Source organism: Capricornis sumatraensis, chromosome 4, assembly GCF_032405125.1.
Source record: "Capricornis sumatraensis isolate serow.1 chromosome 4, serow.2, whole genome shotgun sequence".
NCBI lineage: Eukaryota > Metazoa > Chordata > Mammalia > Artiodactyla > Bovidae > Capricornis > Capricornis sumatraensis.
Window position 1 is genome coordinate 149,429,178 of NC_091072.1, and position 20,320 is coordinate 149,449,497.

Consider the following 20,320-nt stretch of genomic DNA (forward strand, 5'->3'; position numbering starts at 1 on the left):
GCCCATTTTGCTGTTGGGCACATGCTTTAAAAAGGAAAAGATTGGCTATGAATTGCATTTTCCTTTCAAAGTGCTGGGCAGAAGCTAGAAGTTATACATTTGCTTAACATTTATCCTCTTCATATTTCTCATTGTAAAATCTCTAATTGCAGTAACATTTTAGTCCTTGATATGGGTACGGTCGCTGAAAACATTTTATCAAGCTGTACATGTATGACTTGTACATTTCTAAAAAGTTACTTGAAAAACCCTGAGCTGATTTAATTCTGTGCTAAATTATCAGTGTCTCGTCTGCCTGATGGCTCAGGCAGGGCTTCCCTGGTGGCTCAGAGGTTAAAGCGTCTGCCTCCAATGCGGGAGACCCGGGTTCGATCCCTGGGTTGGGAAGATCCCCTGGAGAAGGAAATGGCAACCCACTCCAGTATTCTTGCCTGGAGAATCCCATGGACGGAGGAGCCTGGTGGGCTGCAGTCCACGGGGTCGCAAAGAGTCGGACACGACTGAGTGACTTTACTTACTTACTTACTTACATCTACCTGATGCTTAAAGGAAGCCTGATGATTCCCAGAATCACAACCCTGATGTGAAAAGATGAAAGGATGTCCTCGAAAGGCAAACCCAGCAACACAGCACATACAGCGCGTTCTACTTCCTCTCCCACACCGATGCCCACTCCTACCAGCCTCTAAGACCTCATGGAAGCTAGACAGAGCCGCCTAACTCACCACCTCTGCTGCTGCTGCTGCTAAGTCACCTCAGTCGTGTCTGACCCTGTGCGACCCCATAGACGGCAGCCCACCAGGCTCCCCCGTCCCTGGGATTCTCCTGGCAAAAACACTGGAGTGGGTTGCCATTTCCTTCTCCAATGCATGAAAGTGAAAAGTGAAAGTGAAGTCGCTCAGTCGTGTCTGACTCTTAGCGACCCCAAGGACTGCAGCCTCCCAGGCTCCTCCGTCCATGGGATTTTCCAGGCAAGAGTACTCTCACCACCTATAGGAAAGGATTTATCCAACGGGCAGTGGGAAGGACCCCCTGGTCTTAATTATTTACCTACTATCCCTTCTTTGTGTCCCAATAAGTGATGCCACTCTGTTTCAAGCCTCATTTTCTCCATAATTTTCAGGGATAGTAGCAGGAAGCAGGTAATCAAGCCTATTAAATGTGATAAGCTCCTTAGAGAAAGACCCTTAAGGGCTTGGATTTTTTTCCACTATTTTCACTGAGCAGAGCAGGACTGGCTAGTTATATGTGTTCCCTCATACCCTCAGCCCCTGTGGGAGAGACGGGGTAATCCAAAGAAACCTGCTGTGGGGTGCGGGGCTGGATGGATGGAGGGCTTTTTTTTAAAAAATTACTGGTCAATTTGCACCTTTCAGGATAGTCCTAGCTGAAGTTACAGTAAACACACACACACATGCACTTTCTCTCCCCCTTCTCTGTTTTGAGCAGCATTGGGAGCTATGGCAAGAACCTAGGCTCTCTGAGCATCACTGGACCTCAGTCTGACCCCCAGTTTCGGACAGTGTACTGGATTGTCCACACTTGCGTGGTGCAGGCCCGGAGAACAAGCGTGTAGCCACCCCAGATGTCCTTCTTCATCTCCAGACATCGCCTGGTGACTCTGTTGATAACGGCTCTTCCCTGGATGGAAGGAAAAAGAGCAAAATTGCTAACACACCCTGGGAGAACATCCCTTCGCCTGCTCCCAGTCTGCCTGCCGTGCTCTGATACAAGTCCGAGGGCTCCCTCAGTCCTCGGCAAGTCATCCAGAGGAGACAGGAAGCTGAGCGCAGAGTTAGATCACCCAGAACCTTCTCTCCTCCCCGTACAGTGAGCTAACCCCAGACCCGGAAGTGAACAGTGCTGGGCTGGTTCCTCTGTTCTCCACCTGTCCTGAGCTGGAAGCATCAGGTCAGCACAGCTGGCAAGTCAGCCTGCAGCCTGCAGAACCGCACTCCTCTACTTGGTCTCCTTTCCACATCTTCACCACTGAGCTCGTGAAACTCATCCGGACACTCCCTCCCACCAGTAAGGCTCTCTGGTGGGACAGGAGCGAAAGCCCCATTCAAGAATCTCAGCCTATTTTCTCCACCTGCTTTCTCTGGGGGGCAGGTCCTGCCCCCTTGTTGTGGGAGCTTCACCAAGGTTTACTGCTGGAAACACTGAGGGCTTTAAAGTCAAAGAGTCTGGGTTGAATGCTTGCTCCGTTAACAGAGAGAGAGATGTGGGCAGATGACCATATCAGGGTTAATACTGACTGAGCTCTGTGCCTGACATGGAAGAAGTGCAACAGATCTTAGCTCATCTCTACCTTTCCCCATCCTCATGGGGCCGAGGGAGGGACGGCGTCCTACTCTGTGCCCCCTTGTGCCACCTTCATCACCCCCGATCTCTTTGCTCCTTACCTGCTCACCTTGACACTGAGGGTCATGCCATCTGTCCTGGCCCTGTCCCCCTCTCCTAGCTTTTCTACTCCCCACCCCGCTCTCCACCACTTTGCAGGAGTCTGCCTCAATTCCCCGGGTGAAACAGTTCCCCATATCCTCAGAGTTCACAGCATCCGGGGGGAGTCTGGTGGGAAGTTCACTGCTCCCCATCCATGACCTACCCCTCCCCATGTGTTTCCTTGACACCAAGCAGAGCTGAAGCTGTTCAGTCTCTCAGTTGTGTCTGACTCTTTGCAACCCTATGGACTATAGCCCGCTAGGCTCCTCTGTCCATAGGATTCTCCAGGCAAGAATACTGGAATGGGTTGCTGCTCTCTATGATGAGAAGAGCTAACTCGTTGGAAAAGACCCTGATGCTGGGAAAGATTGAGGACAGGAGGAGAAGGGGACAACAGAGGATAAGATGGTTGGATGGCATCATCGACGCAATGGACATGGGTTTGGGTGGACTCTGGCAGTTGGTGATGGACAGGGAGGCCTGGCATGCTGTGGTTCATGGGGTCACAAAGAGTCGGACATGACTGAGTGACTGAGTTGAACTGAACATCCAAATCTCTGCTCCCTCTCTGACCCCCTTATCCCTGCCTCTCATCTCTTCCAGCCACAGACTGCCCCCAGTGACCCTGCTCCCCCAGCCTCACCTGACTCCTCCCTTGCCACCTGGGTCTCCCTCTGTTGGCCACCTCCACACCTCCTTGGGAGTATCCATCCAGCATCGATCATTCAGGGCTGCCCTCCCATTCTTCAACTGCCTCCATCACTCCCATCCCTCCATTCTCTGGGCCCCATTCCTGGACCACAGAGTGCCCCTGGAGAGGGTCCATTAACCGAGTAGCCTGTCCCCAGAAGTGCCTGGAGCAGCCTGGCCTCAGAGCTTGGCTGACTCCTGCGGGCTCCTCGTCCAGGCCTCCTCAGTACGCTTTTACGCCTCAACCACCTTCTCTAAATGCCTTTATTTGTCAAAAGACCTTGCTTCCAGCCAATCTAGCCCCCTCCCAAGTGCCATGAGCAATCTCAGGGGTGGTCTCAGAGGACTGCCCTGTCTCTGTCTCTGCTGTCTGCCTCCCTTTGCTCGGAGCCCAGCCATCCCTGATGCTGAAGAAACACCCTTCCTGTCTAACATCCTTCTCTTATTTCTCCCTCTTGGCAGATTCCTCTCCTACTGAGTTTAAATATATCCAAATGTTCTAATATTCAAGAAAGGAAAAAAAAGCTCCTAACTCTACCATCTTTTTCAACCAACAGTCAGTATTTTTCTCCCTTTAAGAATCAAACTTCCCAAGCAGTGAGGCAAAAACAATGGATATGATTCTGTGTTTGAATCCTGGATATGCTGTGTGACCTGGGGGATGTTGTCTGACTTCTTTGTGCTCTAGTTACCTCTCAGATAAAGTTGAGCTAATGGTAATACATCTCTTATAAGATTTGGGTAAGGATTAAATTAGGTAGTGTTTATTCCAATGTTTGGTACTTAAATATATACTCAATAAATCTTGGTTATTACAATGTATAGGCTTCCCTGAAGGCTCAGTGTGTAAGAAACCATCTGCCAATGCAAGAGGTGTGGATTTGAACCCTGGACTGGGAGAATCCCTTAGAGAAGGGAATGGCAAACCACTCCGGTATTGTTGCCTGGGAAATCCCAAGGACAGAGGAGCCTGACAGGCTACACTCCATGGGGGTCTCAGAGGAGTCGGACATGACTTGGTAGCCAAACAACAACAACAATCACCCCGACACAGACCATTATCTCTAATGAACTCAGACCAAAAAAAAAAAAAAGTCTTCAACAAAATTCTAGAAAAACTGTGCACCTTCAGTTCAGTTCAGTTGCTCAGTCGTGTCCAACTCTTTGTGCCCCCATGGATTGCAGCACACCAGGCTTCCCTGTCCATCACCAACTTCCAAAGCTTGCTCAAACTCGTGTCCATCAAATCAGTGATGCCATCCATCCATCTCATCCTCTGTCCTCCCCTTCTCCTCCTGCCTGCAATCTTTCAAAGCATCAGGGTCTTTTCCAATGAGTCAGTTGTTCACATCAGGTGGCCAAAGTATTGGAGCTTCAGCTTCAGCATCATTCAGAATTGATTTCCTTTGGGATGGACTGGGTGGATCCCCTCGCAGTCCAAGGGACTCTCAAGAGTCTTCTCCAACACCACAGTTCAAAAGAATCAATTCTTTGGTGCTCAGCTTTCTTTATGGTCCAACTCTCACATCCATACATGACTACTGGAAAAACTGTAGCTTTGACGATATGGACCTTTGTCGGCAGAGTAATGTCTCTGCTTTAGGTACATATGTATGTTTTCCTGGAGACAGTCCATAGCATTCCTCAAGGGGTTATTAGCTTTAAGACTCATTGTTAGATAAGTCCATGTCTCTTAAAACGTGAACCTGACCCAGCACCAAGATGCTCAAAGATACTCTCACAGACAAAGCATGACCTACCCTTCTCGCTCAGGCCATCCCACTCCTGCCAATTTGGCTTAACAACACAGCCTCATCACACAGTAGATTCCCATGTAGACTGTGGTCAGCCACATCCCTCATGCCGCTGCTGTGCGACTTCTGCCGGATTCCCTCTACCCTGTTCTTAGTCAACTGACGATGATGTTAAATCAGAGCTTTTACATCAGTTCCTGTTGGTTTTCAACCCAATGCTCCAGACTCTCTGATGATCACAAAAGCTAATATTGTTGAACCCTTTATATGAGCCATGCACCATGATAATTGCTTTACACACATTATCTCATTAAGTCATCTCCACAGGTTTGTAAAGTAGAAATTATCATCAAGATGAAGAAACTGAGTCTCAAAAAAAGGATAGGAGAATAGCTAAAGAAGACCGAATTAGGATTAGAAGGCAAACTCTGAATTAAGTTACAACAGATTCCAATATTTTTCACCTTGCCACGCTGCTTGGGTCAACACACTCAGTATTTTATGCCGAGTGCTTCATGCTCAGACTAGAAAAATTTCTAGGCTTTTCCCTTCAGAGTGCCACAAAATTAATCTTTCAAAAACACTACCAGATCAAATCTGAACTTCTCAGACTATATTGTTGTTCTTCCTTGTTGTTGTTGTTGCGACTACAGAATGAAATGTGTCAGGCTCCTCTGTCCTCCGCTATCTCCCAGACATTGCTCAAATTCATGTTCACTGAGTCAGTGATGCTATCTAACCATCTCATCCTTTGCTGCCCTCCTCTCTTAACCTCAATCTTTCTTAGCATCAGGGTCTTTCCCAATGAGTCAGCTCTTTGTTTACATCAGGTGGCCAAAGTATTAAAGCTTCAGCTTCAACATCAGTCTTTCCAATGAATATTCAAGGTTGATTTCCTTTAGGGTTGACTGGTTTGATCTCCTTGCAGTCCAAGAGACTCTCAGGAGTCTTCTCCAGCATCACAATTCAAAAGTATCTATTCTTCAGTGCTCAGCCTTCTTTATGGTCCAACTCTCAGACTATACGTTAATATATTTATCTTAGAAAGAAACAAAAACATGTGACTCACCGGTTTAAAATCCCAATGTATGTTCAGTCTATTTTTGACTGCCTTGGAACATGGCTCTAAAGTGGGCTTCTCCCCTTTGCCGGGGTCTGTCAGACAGCGATCGTCAGCATCTCTCTGTGCAATCAGTGGTCCCACATAGAATTCCCCAGTTAGGTGATAGTAGACGTTCTGCAAGAGAACAAAGGGATCTGCCACGGACCCTCAGTCAGCAATGCCCTTGACCTCACCGAGAACATAAAGACTGCCTTGGGTCCCTTAGACACCCAGTCACCATGGAGGAAGCCTTGAGCATTCCTGGGTAACAATGACTCTCCTCTGTTCTCTTCCCCATCCCCAGCTGATTCGAGAAAGAAGACCAGGCATGACAAAAAGACACTAGCCTGCTTCCTTCCACACGAGGGCTCCAATAGAATCATTTCCTACTGGTCGAGGGAGCTTATCTTGGAAAACAGAAACAACACAATTCAACTTCAGAAGCTGTCATTATAAGCCCCAGCTAAGGACTTGTTGTCAGAAAACCTTTCAAATGCTCAATCACTCCCTGCCTTGCTCTGTGAACTTGGACAAATTGGTTGTTTTCGTGTCTCTGTTTTTTGTTTTTTGTTTTTTTTCAATGCTGTCTACCCTGCAGACCTCAAAAGGTTCCCATGAGGGCAACATGCAAAGTAATATGACAGCTGGAAAAAGATTCCTGGGTGCACCTTCCACGTGGCTCCTGATCTCTCCTACCCCATGGAGGGCCTTCCATTCAGCTTCTCTCTTCCCTAACCCTCTGTTTCCTTCTCTATGGAAGAAGCCACAGGGAGCATCACCTGTCCATCTTCCAAGGCATACAAGGGGGCAGCGGGAGGATGGAGGGGCAGGGAAGGAGGAGGAAAGGGAGGGATTGGAGGTTGTTTTCAATGAAGGTATTACCATAGAGAGTGCAGTCTTTCTACACACCCTTCTTGTACCTAAGATGGAATGACCTCTCAGGTGAGCTCAGAAGGGCTGAGTTACAAGCACAAATTTGGGCTTCTCCTTGACCCATTACCCAGGCCGCTCAGCTCCTGTCTCCCCATCACCTAACACCAAGTCCAAACCTACCAGGGACAGCCACAACAGACTGACCGAGGAGCCGGAGCAGGACAATACCTGGGAACTGTATTGATGGCAGTGATGCACAATGGGGGTGTTGCCTGGAACAGCTCCCTGGTCCAGGCAGACGCGTTCATCCAACGTGTTTTTCATCTGAGGGAGCAAAACACACAGCAACATGGTTGGAAAGAGGCAGAGAAGGAGGTTCCCGACCCTCCCAGGGCCCTGCACCTTTGCCAGTACTCCAAAAGGGGCAAGGGTTTGAGATCCTGGCAGCTACTTTCTAAGCACTAGGCAAATGCAGAAGTGAAACTCTGCTGTGATGCGCTTCCTGGGAATGAAGGAGGAAAGAGACAGAATAGGCTCCATCTTGAAAGCAGGACTCCATCTTGGGCCGGACTGTGGACTTTGAGCTATATGCCCAGTATTTCCAGTATCTCTGGAAACGACAGACCAACTGGAAAACCAGACCACCCCCTCACCCCCGATGGAAGAGCCCCAGGGCTTGTACCTAGACTCCCCATTGCCTAAAAGAATACCCTAATTATCTGTGTAACTGAATAGAATCATAAATTCTATTATGCTTATTGGGGTATGACCACAGGCCTATTGATAATTGTCCACTGTTAACTACTTAGGCTTAAGGCATACAAATCATGGGTTAACTTTGATTGTATCTTTCTTTTCCTTTGTTCAGACTAGTTTCAGGGAATTGGGGCAGGCGGGTTTGGGCACATACACTTAGGATATATAAGTGAAGTGAAGTTGCTCAGTTGTGTCTGATTCTCTGCGACCCCATGGACAGTAGCCTGCACCAGGTTCCTCTGTCCATGGGATTTTCTAGGCAAGAGTACTGGAGTGGGGTGCCATTTCCTTCTCCAGGGAATCTTCCCGACCCAGGGATCAAACCCAGGTCTCCTGCATTGTAGACAGACGCTTTACCATCTGAGCCACCAGGGAAGTCCCTAGGGTATATAAGGTTTTCACAAAAATTGGTCGGAGTCCTTGGCTAAGAGGAGACTCTGCCTTGGGCCTGCCGGTGTAATAAACTGCACTCCACTATCTGAATTGTCCTTCTGAGTGAGTCCGTTTCCCAGAACGCATGGCTACAACAGGAACACCTGCTCCTCAGACCATTATAGCACAGGTAAGGAAGGGCTCCTCCACCCGCATTCAGGGCGATGAGGCCACACACCCCGGTGGGCCGAGGAACTGTGAGGGTCAGAGCAAGGGCTGATGTTTACAAAGGAAGGAACCAGAGGCAGAGAGAAGGAAAAGATGGAGACTGGGGAGCGAGAGAGGAAAGAAAACCAAAAGGGTTGGAGGAGAGAGCTGGGGGTGGGAAGAGAATGGGGAGAATGGGTTTTGAAAACCCTTCTCCGGAAAATCATGAGGCTCAGATCTCTTCATCTTTTACAGGCAAATGTTTAAAACCCGCAATGCAGTTTCGTAAAACGTACTCTTCCGTAGGCCACCACGCTGCGAACTGGTTTCAGGAGAGGATAAACATTTTTCAGATACCAGTCAAAGGTTTTGCATTTCAGTCTCTTCCGGAGTGCCATTCTGGAAGAAATGTCTCCAAAATCGATTCCGGAGTCCTGCAAAGAAAACATGGAACATGGCTGCACCCTGTAACACCCTGGACTCCACCATGTGGGTGTGCTCAGATGTGTCTGACTCTGTGCAACCCCATGGACTATCGCCCGCCAGGCTCCTCTGTCTATGGGATTCTTCAGGCAAGAATACTGGAGTGGGTTGCCATTTCCTCCTCCAGGAAATCTTCCTGATCCGGGAATCGAACCTGTGTCTCCTGCATTGGCCGGCAAGTTCCTTACCACTGAGGCATCAGGGAAACAGAGAGTGCAGGAGGGAAGCAAGTATTTTCCTGATTCCCTGTAAGATAACCTTTATCATATATAGTTTTCCAGGGAAATTGGAAAAAGCTTGACCCCTAGGAATTTCTGCTGGTCTTAAGGCACTTTCCAGGTTTATGTCTCATCAGTAGCAAGCTGATGCAGACTGCTCCTATTTGAGATGATATTCACGTCAATCAGGCACAAAATGGTTCTCATGATGGCCAGGGAAGGCTTCCAAAAGGAGCTTTCTGGCAGCAAGACTGGGAGGTTAAAGGAGACATCCTAGAAGTGGTATCTGTGGGGAATCAAAGTGGAAGGATGCTTGAACCCAGAGCGGCAGCTTAAAGACAGAGACAGCATGTCATATCAGCCTCAGGGACTAAGGCCAACAATGTGACCTTAGCCAAGGAAGCTTTCCTTGTTCACATGTGTCCAATAGAATTACGCTGCCTTCTACCACCCCACTGCCATGTTCATTTCCTCTTAAGACGGTGAATCCTTGTCCACTCCTGCCCCACAAGGAATCCCTTTGTATAGATGATGGATGAAGAGCACAGAATCCAGAAATTTCCTTGGTTTGAATCCTATCTCTGCTCTTAGGACGTTATTACCTTAAACGGCTTTTCCCCTTCCATTCTCTGTGTGTCAGTTTCTTCATTGGTAAACTTAGAATAATAAAAAATAAACCTTATGCCAGAGCTACGTGGTGATAGCCATGTGTGCCGGAAACTTAGTCCTGGGACACAAATGCTGATGCCATTGTCCTCACAGTGAGGACATGACTTCAGGTCTTTAGGGCTGGAGCAGCCCTGTTGCAGAGAGAAGCCAATTCTGACTCCAGGCTGAAACTGCTGCTTTGACTTGCTTTCCCTTGCTCTTGTTATAATCATACCTAATGGGCTGCCTCAGAGAACCCTGCCCCTCTGCCTCACTCTTAAAGTGCCTTTGTTTAGAACCCTGTCCACCTGTGGATGGCAGGCAGGAAGAAATTAACACACCCCCTTGCCTAAGGCTTGCCGTCCTAGGAGATGTTTGCAAGATTAATGGCCTTTTTACTTTGTTTCCTCACCTTCCTCCCCTCCATCTCTGATCTATAAAAGAACAGGACATCCAGACGGCCTAAGATGGCTATTTTGAGACATTCCTTTGCCATCTTCTGGCGAATAAAGTCATACTCCTTGCCTCAACACCTCCTCTCTTGGATTCATTGGCTCATCGTGCAGTGAGCAGACCAAGCTTGGGCTCTTGTCCCTTCCCATTCCCACCAGAACCACCACCCCTTCCTCCTCCTCCATCCTTCTCAGCTTCTGTCCCATCCAGGACCAACCTGGAGAGGTATGTTCCAGGCCATGTAGACCATGTCTTTGTACTCGTCCATCCAGATTTCAGCCACTCTCAGGGCATTCCGCTTCAAGGGAATTCTCAGGTCTAAAGAGTAGGGCTTGTGGTGTCTCTCCACGTGGGCAACTCGGGAGCAGGGCAAGACCTCAATTCTACCTCCACATTGCCATACCTGCAAGGGAAGGAAGAACAAAATTGCCCGGGCAAGCTGGACACACAGACGTTAAGAGCACAGCCTGTTGACAGGGACACCACTCTTTGGAACCACGACTTCCCCGGCAGTCCAGTGGTTAAGACTCCGCACTTCCACTACAGGGGGTGAGGGTTTGATCCCTGGTCGGCGAACTAAGATCCCACCTGCCTGGTAACCAAAAATCCAGAACATACACCAGAAGCAATATTGTAAAAAGTTCAATAAAGACTTAAAAAATGGTCCACATTAAAAAAAATTTTTTTTAATGGAGTGTAAATTCAGTCCTTCTTCCTGTCTCTATGAGCCTCCCAACCTATTCATCTAAATAAAACTGCTTCTCTCCTGTCGCTCAGAAGCTCCAGAAATCCCACCAGGTGTGGGCGCTGGCCCACAGGAACTGTGAGATAATCAATGGTTCTTGCTTTGTGCCACTAAGCATGTGATAATTTTGTTACACTGACATTGATAACTAATACAGGTAATTCTTGACCAAGAGATACCCTGACTTATGATCTAGTCATAAACATTCTTTCTGCTTATCCTGATGGATACACACATACTTGTCAGTCCATACATTCTAATATGTGGCTTAAAATATGTAAAACTACTGTCTTTGTCCCGGTAGACGATAGAACTAGCGGATGTAGACCCGCTATCCATCCCTGTAGAAGATACGTCCAGTGATGAGCGTGTTCTCTTCCCGGATGTCCAAGCGAGCTGCATTTTCTGGGAAATACTAGCCGGTCCAGTTACTATGCTTAGTCCCTCAGTCGTGTCCAACTCTTTGCAGCTCCATGGACTGCAGACCGCCAGGCACCTCTGTCCATGGGAATTCAGGCAAGAATACTGGAGTGGGTTGCCATGCCCTCCTCTAGGGGATCTTCCCAAACCAAGGATTGTACACAGCTCTCCAGCATTGCAGGAGGATTCTTTACCATCTGAGCTTCCAGGGAAGCCCTTCCAGCAGCGGTTAGCAGCCTACCGCACTCAAGTCTGCAAATCCCTGAACATCTCAGGTCCAGTGGCTCAGTTAAAAAGCCTTGGGAGGGGTTATCCTAGACCAACAGCTTTCAGATTTTTCTGTCTCAATTTATTCCCACTTGCCAGATGTCCCCCCACCCACCCACCCTTCACTCCCTCCCTCTTTCTCTGAAACACACAAAAAGAAACAGGAAGTCTCTGATTATAGTAGCTTACTTTGCATCACAAATCATCCTGACGTTTTTCAGGAAGCTAGCCCTCACCACGTAGGTTTTATGATTATTCCCATGAAGGTAAGGGGTCCACCCTTACCAGCTAAGAAATGACAAAGCTTGAAGGATTCTGTGATGCTCTGGCACAGTGCCAGGCACACACAAGGTGCTGAACCAGGGTGGGTGTACTCTCTCTCCCATCAGACCAAAACTCCATCTGTGTTTATACACATCCAGGTGCACCATCACTGCCGTGGCCTCTAGGTGTCAGAATAAAACATCAAATGCAGCTCTGATGTTCTCCAAGGTCTGTTCCTAGAGAAATGTACATCCTAACAAATGCTTAGAGGTTTGAAAGGACAAATGGCCACACACACAAACCATGGAAGCTGAATACAGATAAACTGTTTTATCAAGAAAAGGGAAGAATGACTCTTCAGAGGGTACAGCAACTCACTCTAGTATTCTTGCCTGGAGAATTCCATGGACAAAGGAGCCTGGAATGAGCGGAGTGGGTTGCCATGCTCTCCTCCAGGGGATCTTCCTGACCCAGGCATCAAATCCACACCTCTTACATCTCCTGCTTTCGCAGGCGGGTTCTTTATCACTGAGCCACCTGAGAAGCTGTTCTCTTCGTACCGATGAGAATACAGATGTGGTGTTGAGTGTATCAGAACAATGAGGCGGAAGAGGCTTGGTTCCCAACACCCTGCTGGTGGTAATTTAGTCACTAAGTCATGTCCAATTCATGTGACCCCATGGACTGTAGCCAGCCAGGCTCCTCTGTCCACAGGATTTCCCAGGCAAGAATACTGGAGCGGGTTGCCACTTTCTACTCCAGGGGTTCTTCCCAACCCAAGGATTAAACCCATGTCTCCTGCGTTGCAGGCAGTCTCCTGGGTTGTAGGTAGATTCTTTACTGCTGAGCCACTAGGGAAGACTGGAACTGTCATCTGAATCCTGAACTGCTCATATCCAAATTGTTACAGGAATTCATTCCTATCTCATTTAAATCTCTGTTATTTTGGCCTCTGTCGCAGAAATCAAACAAGGATTCTAATTCTCAAACGTTTATAAATCATTTCAAGTTATTTATCACATTTGAACTGCACTGTCATCCTTAGGAGGAAAATAAACTGGAGCTTCCCTGGTGGCTCATGGAAAAGAATCGCCTGCAATACAGGAGATGAGGGTTCGATCCCTGGGTCAGGAAGATCTCCTGGAGAAGAAAATGGCAACACATTCCAGGATTCTTGCCTGGAAAAATTCCATGGACAAAAGATCCAGAAGGGCTACAGTCCACTCAAGTGTTCAGTTGCTACAATCCATGGAGATGCAGAGAGTTGGACCCGACTTACCTACAACAAAACTGGGGAACAGATCATGAAAGAAAATGGACGTGAACTCATGTCATCCTGTCAGCTGCTTGACTGTCCGTAGGAGGACAGATTGGCTGCCCACACATCTTTATCCTCTCGTCCCTCTGCCCACTCCAGTCTCTGTCTGACTGGTCTAGCAGAGAACCACCTGCCCCAAAGTTGGTGTATCTCAGGAGACGTTTGGAAAATGCCGTCAGTCCTCAGGAAAGTAGGGACACCATCTTCGCAGCAATATCTCCCAGACTATACAGACCTATACCAAGAAGCTCCCCACTAGAAGTTCTACAACCTCTCCTTAGTGACCTGGAAGCATGAGAATTTGTTCACCTCTTGAGCCAACGGCATCCATCCTTGTTCCAAGGTTCCAGAGATCCTCTACCTTATCCTTCTGCTTTGTCCCATAATGAGAATGGAAACGTACCTACCCTCAGGCTAAGTTCCACGTTCTCTCCTCCATAGGTCAGCATCCCACCATCCAGAGAGCCAATTTCTTCCAAGAAGAGCCTGTTGGCAGCCAGGATGCCCATGATGGAAGGACTTCTGTGGAGCACATGGCAAGAGAATCACTAACCCTGGACGCGGAATGTCAGGATGAAGGTGACGGGTAGGAACCTCAATGATGATGTAGCCTTTGAAACTCTCTCTGTCAAAGCTTCTTCTTATCCTGAAGGCTTTCCCCAAACCCTCAGGCTGACCTAAGTGCATGGAGCCTTCCGTCTCAGATTATATTGAACTCCATCTTGGTATCCCTACTTCATAGCCTGATAAATCCTTAAAGGTGCTGAAATGTTTCCTAAAACATTATACACTTTGCTTTATTTTGCTTAAAATTCCTTAAATAGCCAAAGTATCTGTGATTTCTTTTCTGGGATCAGCTCTTTCTTTAACCTTTCATTTTGTACTGGGGTATAGCCAATTAACAACATTGTGATAGCTTCCCATGAACAGTGAAGGGACTCAGCCATGCATAGACATGTACCCATTCTCCCCTAAACTCCGCTCCCATCCAGGCTGCCACATAACATTGAGCCGAGTTCCATGTGCTCTACAGTAGGTCCTTGTTGGTTATGAGGTCTGCTTCTTTTTTTCTCTATACCCTGTCCTTCACCCCAACTCCTCTGCTCCTCTCACCCCACTCTTAAGACTACCACCAAGGACAAACAAAGCCCAGAACATCATTCCCTGACTTCCCCCAGGCTAATCAAGTTTACCGAGCTCATGCAGACTGACCTCACGGGAGCAGTGACATCGTGGAGATCAACCCAGGCTTTTGGCAGTGCATCATAGCGGCACCAGAGTTCCCAACCAAACCCGTCAACCGCCAGTGCATATTTAATCAGTTCAAAGGTGTCAAAAAGAATGTTGTCAAACACAGGAGACACAATCACAGTGCGGTCTTCCTGAATCCGAGCCAAGATGGGCTCAGCCCTGCAAGAAGGGTGTGTAACAGACCCAGGTGGGATTTGAGGATAACAGCCAAAGCAAGCAGACAAAGCTGCTCCATCCCATCCCCTTGTCCTGACCCTGACCAGCTTCTTCACTCAGGCCACACTGGCTAGTGGGCAGAACTCTCCAGAGTCCCAAGAATCTGCAGGTTTGAGAAATAGCTGGGAATACTGGCAGCTGACCCCACTCAAGAGCACATTTGAAACTGGGGTACCCAAGTACCAACCCCAAGCCACTGTGAGCAGTGCTATAAGTATCTGCCTGAATTTGTTTTACTTCTTGAGTCTCCCTGCTTCCAAAATAACATCTCTTTACTATCTGATTCCCCACATTCTTTGAATAACACAGCTCTTCGTATCATGTAACTTCATGGGAAAACCTTAAGAATTACCAAAAGGTAGTCTCTTCATGTATGGATGTGAGAGTTGGACCATAAAGAAAGCTGAGTGCTGAAGAATTGATGCTTTTGAACTGTGATGCTGGAGAAGACTTTTGAGAGTCCTTTGGACTGCAGGGAGATCAAACCAGCCAATCCTAAAGGAAATCAATTCGAATACTCATTGGAAGGACTGATGCTGAAGCTAAAGCTCCAATACTTTGGCCACCTGATGTGAAGAACTGACTCATTGGAAAAGACCCTGATGCTGGGAAAGATTGAAGGCAGGAAGAGAAGGGGACAACAGAGGATGAGATGGTTGGATGACATCACTGACTCAATGGACACGAGTTTCAGCAAGCTCTGGAAGTTGGTGATGGACAGGAAAGCCTGGCATGCTGCAGTCCATGTCACAAAGAGTTGGACACGACTGAGCAAATGAACTGAACTGAGTCTCTTCATTTTACAGATAAAGTAATTTGTTTGTTTAGTTGCTAAGTCGTGTCTGACTCTTTTGCGACCCCATGGACTGTAACCTACAAGGCTCCTCTGTCCTTGGGGATTCAGGCAAGAATACTGGAGTGTGTTGCCATTTCCTACTCCAGGATATCTTCCCAAGCCAGGGATCGAACCTGCATCTCCAGCATTGGTAGGCAGATTCTCTACTGCTGAGCCACCAGGGAAGCCCTAAGTTTTGACTCATTCAAAGTCACAAAATATCTGGCATAGTCAGGGCTGCTATTCAGTTGTCAATACTCCAAGCCTATTGTTTTTTCTCTAGACTACTTCCTGTAGGCAACCAAAGTCCTTAAATAAAAACATCCTGTTTGGGGAGCTTCCCTTTTCTTAAGTTCTGGTATTGACTTTCCCTACTTCCACAATATCCCATCTCTACTCATTGTATTTACAATCTCTCCTCTCTCCCCTTCCCCACATGGAGCCCCTGGAACCCTTACCACCCAACATTCACTTCAATGTGAGCATCCAGGATGGCAACCACATCAGCCGTGGCCATCTCCCTGCCGGTGTTGCGAGCTGCAGCCAGACCTCTTCTCTCGGTGTGCCGTATTATCTTCAGGAGTCCTGGAGACTTCTGGTTGTAAAGCTTAATCTTCTCATCCAAGTCTGCCTTTAATTCTCCTGCCAACCAAAGGCACAGCTATGGAAATTCTGAGTGCAATAATCGACACGGTGCAGAAATGTTATACTAGGATGCCGTAATGGTTGGACTACCTCCAGCATAGGGTGGGCAATTCTACAGCCTGGACTGAGAAAATAGTCTTTCCTCTACGCCAGCTTCTCCTCTGCCTCCCATCCTCAGAATTAATGTTCCCATTCCTAATCTTTCTCCTGAGGTTAAACTATCTTAGCACAGTAAAACTGCTGTGTCAGCCACTGTTACCGGTGTGTTGAGAAATCATTACGAGAATGAATAGGATCAGAGAACACCATAATTCGAAAAGACACATGCAGTCCAATGTTCACTGAAGCACTATTTACAATAGCCAGAACTTGGAAGTGACCTGAACGTCCATCAACAGGAATGGATAAAGAAGATGTGGTACACATATACCGTGGAATCTTCAGTTCAGTTCAGTTCAGTCGCTCAGTCGTGTCCAACTCTGCAACCCCATGGATTGCAGCACGCCAGGCCTACCTGTCCATCACCAACTCCCGGAGTTCACTCAAACTCATGTCCATCGAGTCTGTGATGCCATCCAGCCATCTCATCCTCTGTCGTCCCCTTCTCCTCCTGCCCCCAATCCCTCCCAGCATCACAGTCTTTTCCAATGAGTCAACTCTTCGCATGAGGTGGCCAAAGTACTGGAGCTTCAGCTTTAGCACCATTCCTTCCAAAGAAATCCCAGGGTTGATCTCCTTCAGAATGGACTGGTTGGAGCTCCTTGCAGTCCAAGGGACTCTCAAGAGTCTTCTCCAACACCACAGTTCAAAAGCATCAATTATTACTCCGTCATAAAAAAGAATGAAGTGTCATTTGCAGAGACATGGATGGATCTAGAGACTGTTACACAGAATGAAGTAAGTCAGAAACAGAAAAATAAATATCATATTAACACATAATGTAGAATCTAGAAAAATGATACAGATGATTTTATTTGCAAAATGGAAATAGAGACACAGATAGAGAACAAACATGGACACTAAGGAGAGAAAGTGTGGGTGAGATTAACTGGGAGATTGGGCTTGACATACATGCACTATGACCCTGTGTATAAAATAGGTAACTAATGAGAACCTGGGGTTTCCCTGGTGGCTCAGACAGTAAAGAATCTGCCTGCAATGCAGGAGACATGAGTTCGATCCCTGGGTCAGGGAACTCAGTGCTCTGCAGTGACCTACGTGGGAATGAAATTCAGAAGAGAGGGGATATAGATGATTTATTTTGCTGTGCAGTAGAAACCAACACAACATTGTAGAGCACTTAAACTCCAATAAAAGTTGTTTTTTTTTTTTAATGAATGGGACACACCTGACCTAACTAACGTAGGGTTGCTGATGGACAGACATTGCAGATATAGCCTGGAACATCGTCTTCACAACTAAACCCTCAAGACTTTATGGAGAGCATATAAACAACTGAAATTGTTTCATCTTCTTTTAGATATTTCTATTGGACCTGCTGAGGCTCAACTGGGATGGAATGCCCAGATGAATCTGCTTTTCAGCTTCTATCTAACAAGTTTATCCCCAAAATAAAGAAGGCTGAGTACCAAAGAATTGATGCTTTTGAACTGTGGTGCTGGAGAAGACTCTTGAGAGTCCCTTGGACTGCAAGGAGATCAAACCAGTCAACCCTAAAGGAAATCAGTCCTGAATATTCACTGGAAGGACTGATGCTGAGGCTGAAGCTACAATATTTTGGCCACCTGATGTGAAAATCCAACTCACTGGAAAAGACTCTCATGCTAGGAAAGATTGAACACAGGAAGAGAAGGGGATGACAGAGGATGAGATGGTTGGATGGCATCACCGACTCAATGGACAAAAGTTTGAGCAAGCTCCAGGAGATGGTGATGGACAGGGAAGACTGGTGTGCTGCAGTCCATGGGGTCGCAAAGAGTCAAACACAGCTGAATGACTGAACAACAATCTCCAAAATATACAGACAAGATTCGCTATTCCACACTGTTCACAGTTTCTTCTTCTCTCTCTCCTCTGTTTCAAAAAATATGTCTATGCATTCCTATCATTTTTAAAAAACTTGGTTTAAATCCGTTGACCTTTGGAATATTTGACTTGATGCAAATTAAGCTTCATATCCAGGGGGGACAAAGGACGTGGGTACACCTCTCATGTCAATGTGTAGCATTTCAATCTTACTACTATTGATGGTGAGGACAAGGAGAATTACGCTAGCTAACATTAACTAGAGACAAGCCCTGGGCTAAGGACTCTACATGTGTTAATTGCCAACAGCCTTGTGAGGAAGCACTATTATTTTACAGATGGTGACACTGGAGACATGAAGTAACTGAGAGACTCGCCACCACCTAAAGTCACATGAGTAGTTAGCGTCTCCTGTGGCTGATGTGGTAGAGACTTCCGATCATTTTCCTCAATTTAACACACACAAACAAGATTTTAACACAATACATAATTCAGTGCAGGCTCAAACTGGCTGCTGTTTCCATGGTTACTGAGAGAGAAGGTGATTGCTGCCCCAATGACACCAGTCAAAGAATGACCAACAGTTCCCTCTGCCATGCCCTCCCAAACAAATTATCCCCTTGGAAGACACAAATGGGTTCCTGACCCAAGTGAGCAGGATGGGTTATACATAGGGTCTGGAACAGCCTAGAACTTTCTTTGGCTTCAAATAGTTACCGAACATAGGTATTTAGAATAAATGATGTTAACTGCTATTACTACCTCTTTAATTCTCACTCTAGTCCATGAGATCATGATTATTCTCAACATCTGTGCTTTGCAGATAAGGAAACTAGTGGAGAAGTAAGTCACTCAAGGGACAGAGCTTGTAAGGGAGGAGCTGAGATTCCATAAAGTGAAGACTCAAGTGCACTGCCTTCCACTTCTCCCTGCGTCATCTCAGCGGGGACCGGGCCAGGTTGGGGGAGAGGGCAGGGCCTGAGCAAGAGACCCAGCCACTGTGGAGAGTCTCAGCGCCCAGAGCTCCCTTCTCTCCAGGCCTAAATACCCAGGAAGATTGGGGTTTCCTCCTAGGGGATGATTCTGAATCTCTTCCTGGTATCTGGGGTTTTCCTTTGGACCCACCGCTCTCCCTGCAGTCTCCCTCATGGAGCATGGGCCTGACTGACTGCAGATTCACCACGTGACTGGAGCACGTGACCTCTCTTAGTTTCTTCTTCTGTGTGACCAAGAGGATCATCCCCTATCTCGACTATGGGAAGATTAATGTGCCCAGCACAGTCAATAAACAGTCCTTCTCTTTTCCCTCCATGAGAAAGCCAACTTCCTGTCCACGCATGTGTGTGTGTGTGTGTGTGTGTGTGTGTGTGTGTGTGAGTGCATGGTCAGTAGTGTCTGACTCTTTGCAACCCTATGGACTGTTGTCCCCCATGCTCCTCTGTCCATGAGATTCTCCAGGCAAGAATACTGGAGTGGGTTGCCATGCCCTCTTCCAGGGGACCTTCCTGCCTCGCGGATCAAACCTGCATCTCCTGTATGGGCAGGCAGATTCTTTACCACAGTGCCACCTGGGAAGCTAAGCTAAAACCCCTTTATCCTAGCACAATCCATACACAATCATTTTTATACTATTCCTTGATCAGGTTACTTACCATTTGAGCTAAAATCATCCACTAAGATGATCTCCTTCAACAATCGAGGCGGAGTCCTCTGGATGACGCTGGTGATGGCTCGCTGGATGACAGACAGAGCTTCATCCATGAATATGAGGATGACGCTGAGAGATGGGAGCTGTGAAGGATACCGCTTCCAATGACACCTGTAAAAGACCTTTTATAATAACCATATCACTCTTTTAATTACTTAAACATTGTTTTCTGAAGTCCCTCTTCACGACATAGGATGTTATAATAATTCAATCAGTTCACCAACTCTCAAACTCATTAGGAAGGGAAACTGTCTGTTGCTTATCACAGTAGAAAGATTTTGCATTTGTTTGTCCAAAGTTCTCCTGTTGTGGGGATAAACTTCATTTCTTTTTGATTAATCATCAGTAGACATTTCCCCTTGAACAGTCAACCTGCCCCGCAAAGAATTCCCATTCCTTCCCCTGCCCCAAAGTAGCTTCTTTGCCAGAAGTCCTCTTTCTGCCTCCCTTTCCCCATGTTCTCAGACCTTCCATCATTTGGACACATCCCTCAACTTCACCACTATAGAGAGGTGGCAAACTGTCCAAAGAAGTGTGCTTGACACATATTTTAAATGTCGCAGCTTACATTTAGTAAATGCTTACCACATGCGAGGCACTGGCTTACTCTTTTTAAAAGTCCTCATCAAGATATATTTCACACACAATGAAAGTCACCCATTTA

General features: G+C 47.1%; 1 protein-coding gene and 1 non-coding gene across 2 annotated transcripts in view; one reads left to right on the forward strand and one right to left on the reverse strand.

Annotated features, from left to right (window-relative positions):
• The first annotated feature begins 315 nt into the window (after positions 1-315).
• On the forward strand, positions 316-387 carry TRNAW-CCA (transfer RNA tryptophan (anticodon CCA)). Its single transcript has one exon. It is a non-coding gene; the product is annotated as a tRNA-Trp (tRNA).
• Positions 388-1,497: 1,110 nt separating this feature from the next.
• GALNT8 (polypeptide N-acetylgalactosaminyltransferase 8) overlaps positions 1,498-20,320 on the reverse strand; it is a 46,895-nt gene continuing 28,072 nt past the window's right edge. The window contains exons 4-12 of the mRNA XM_068971527.1: positions 19,601-19,767; positions 15,776-15,959; positions 14,228-14,425; positions 13,423-13,537; positions 10,219-10,404; positions 8,496-8,633; positions 7,093-7,188; positions 5,959-6,126; positions 1,498-1,641 (exon numbers count right to left, since the gene is read on the reverse strand). Coding sequence (XP_068827628.1) covers positions 1,498-1,641; positions 5,959-6,126; positions 7,093-7,188; positions 8,496-8,633; positions 10,219-10,404; positions 13,423-13,537; positions 14,228-14,425; positions 15,776-15,959; positions 19,601-19,767 — 1,396 coding nt within the window. The remainder of the gene's footprint in view (positions 1,642-5,958; positions 6,127-7,092; positions 7,189-8,495; positions 8,634-10,218; positions 10,405-13,422; positions 13,538-14,227; positions 14,426-15,775; positions 15,960-19,600; positions 19,768-20,320) is intronic.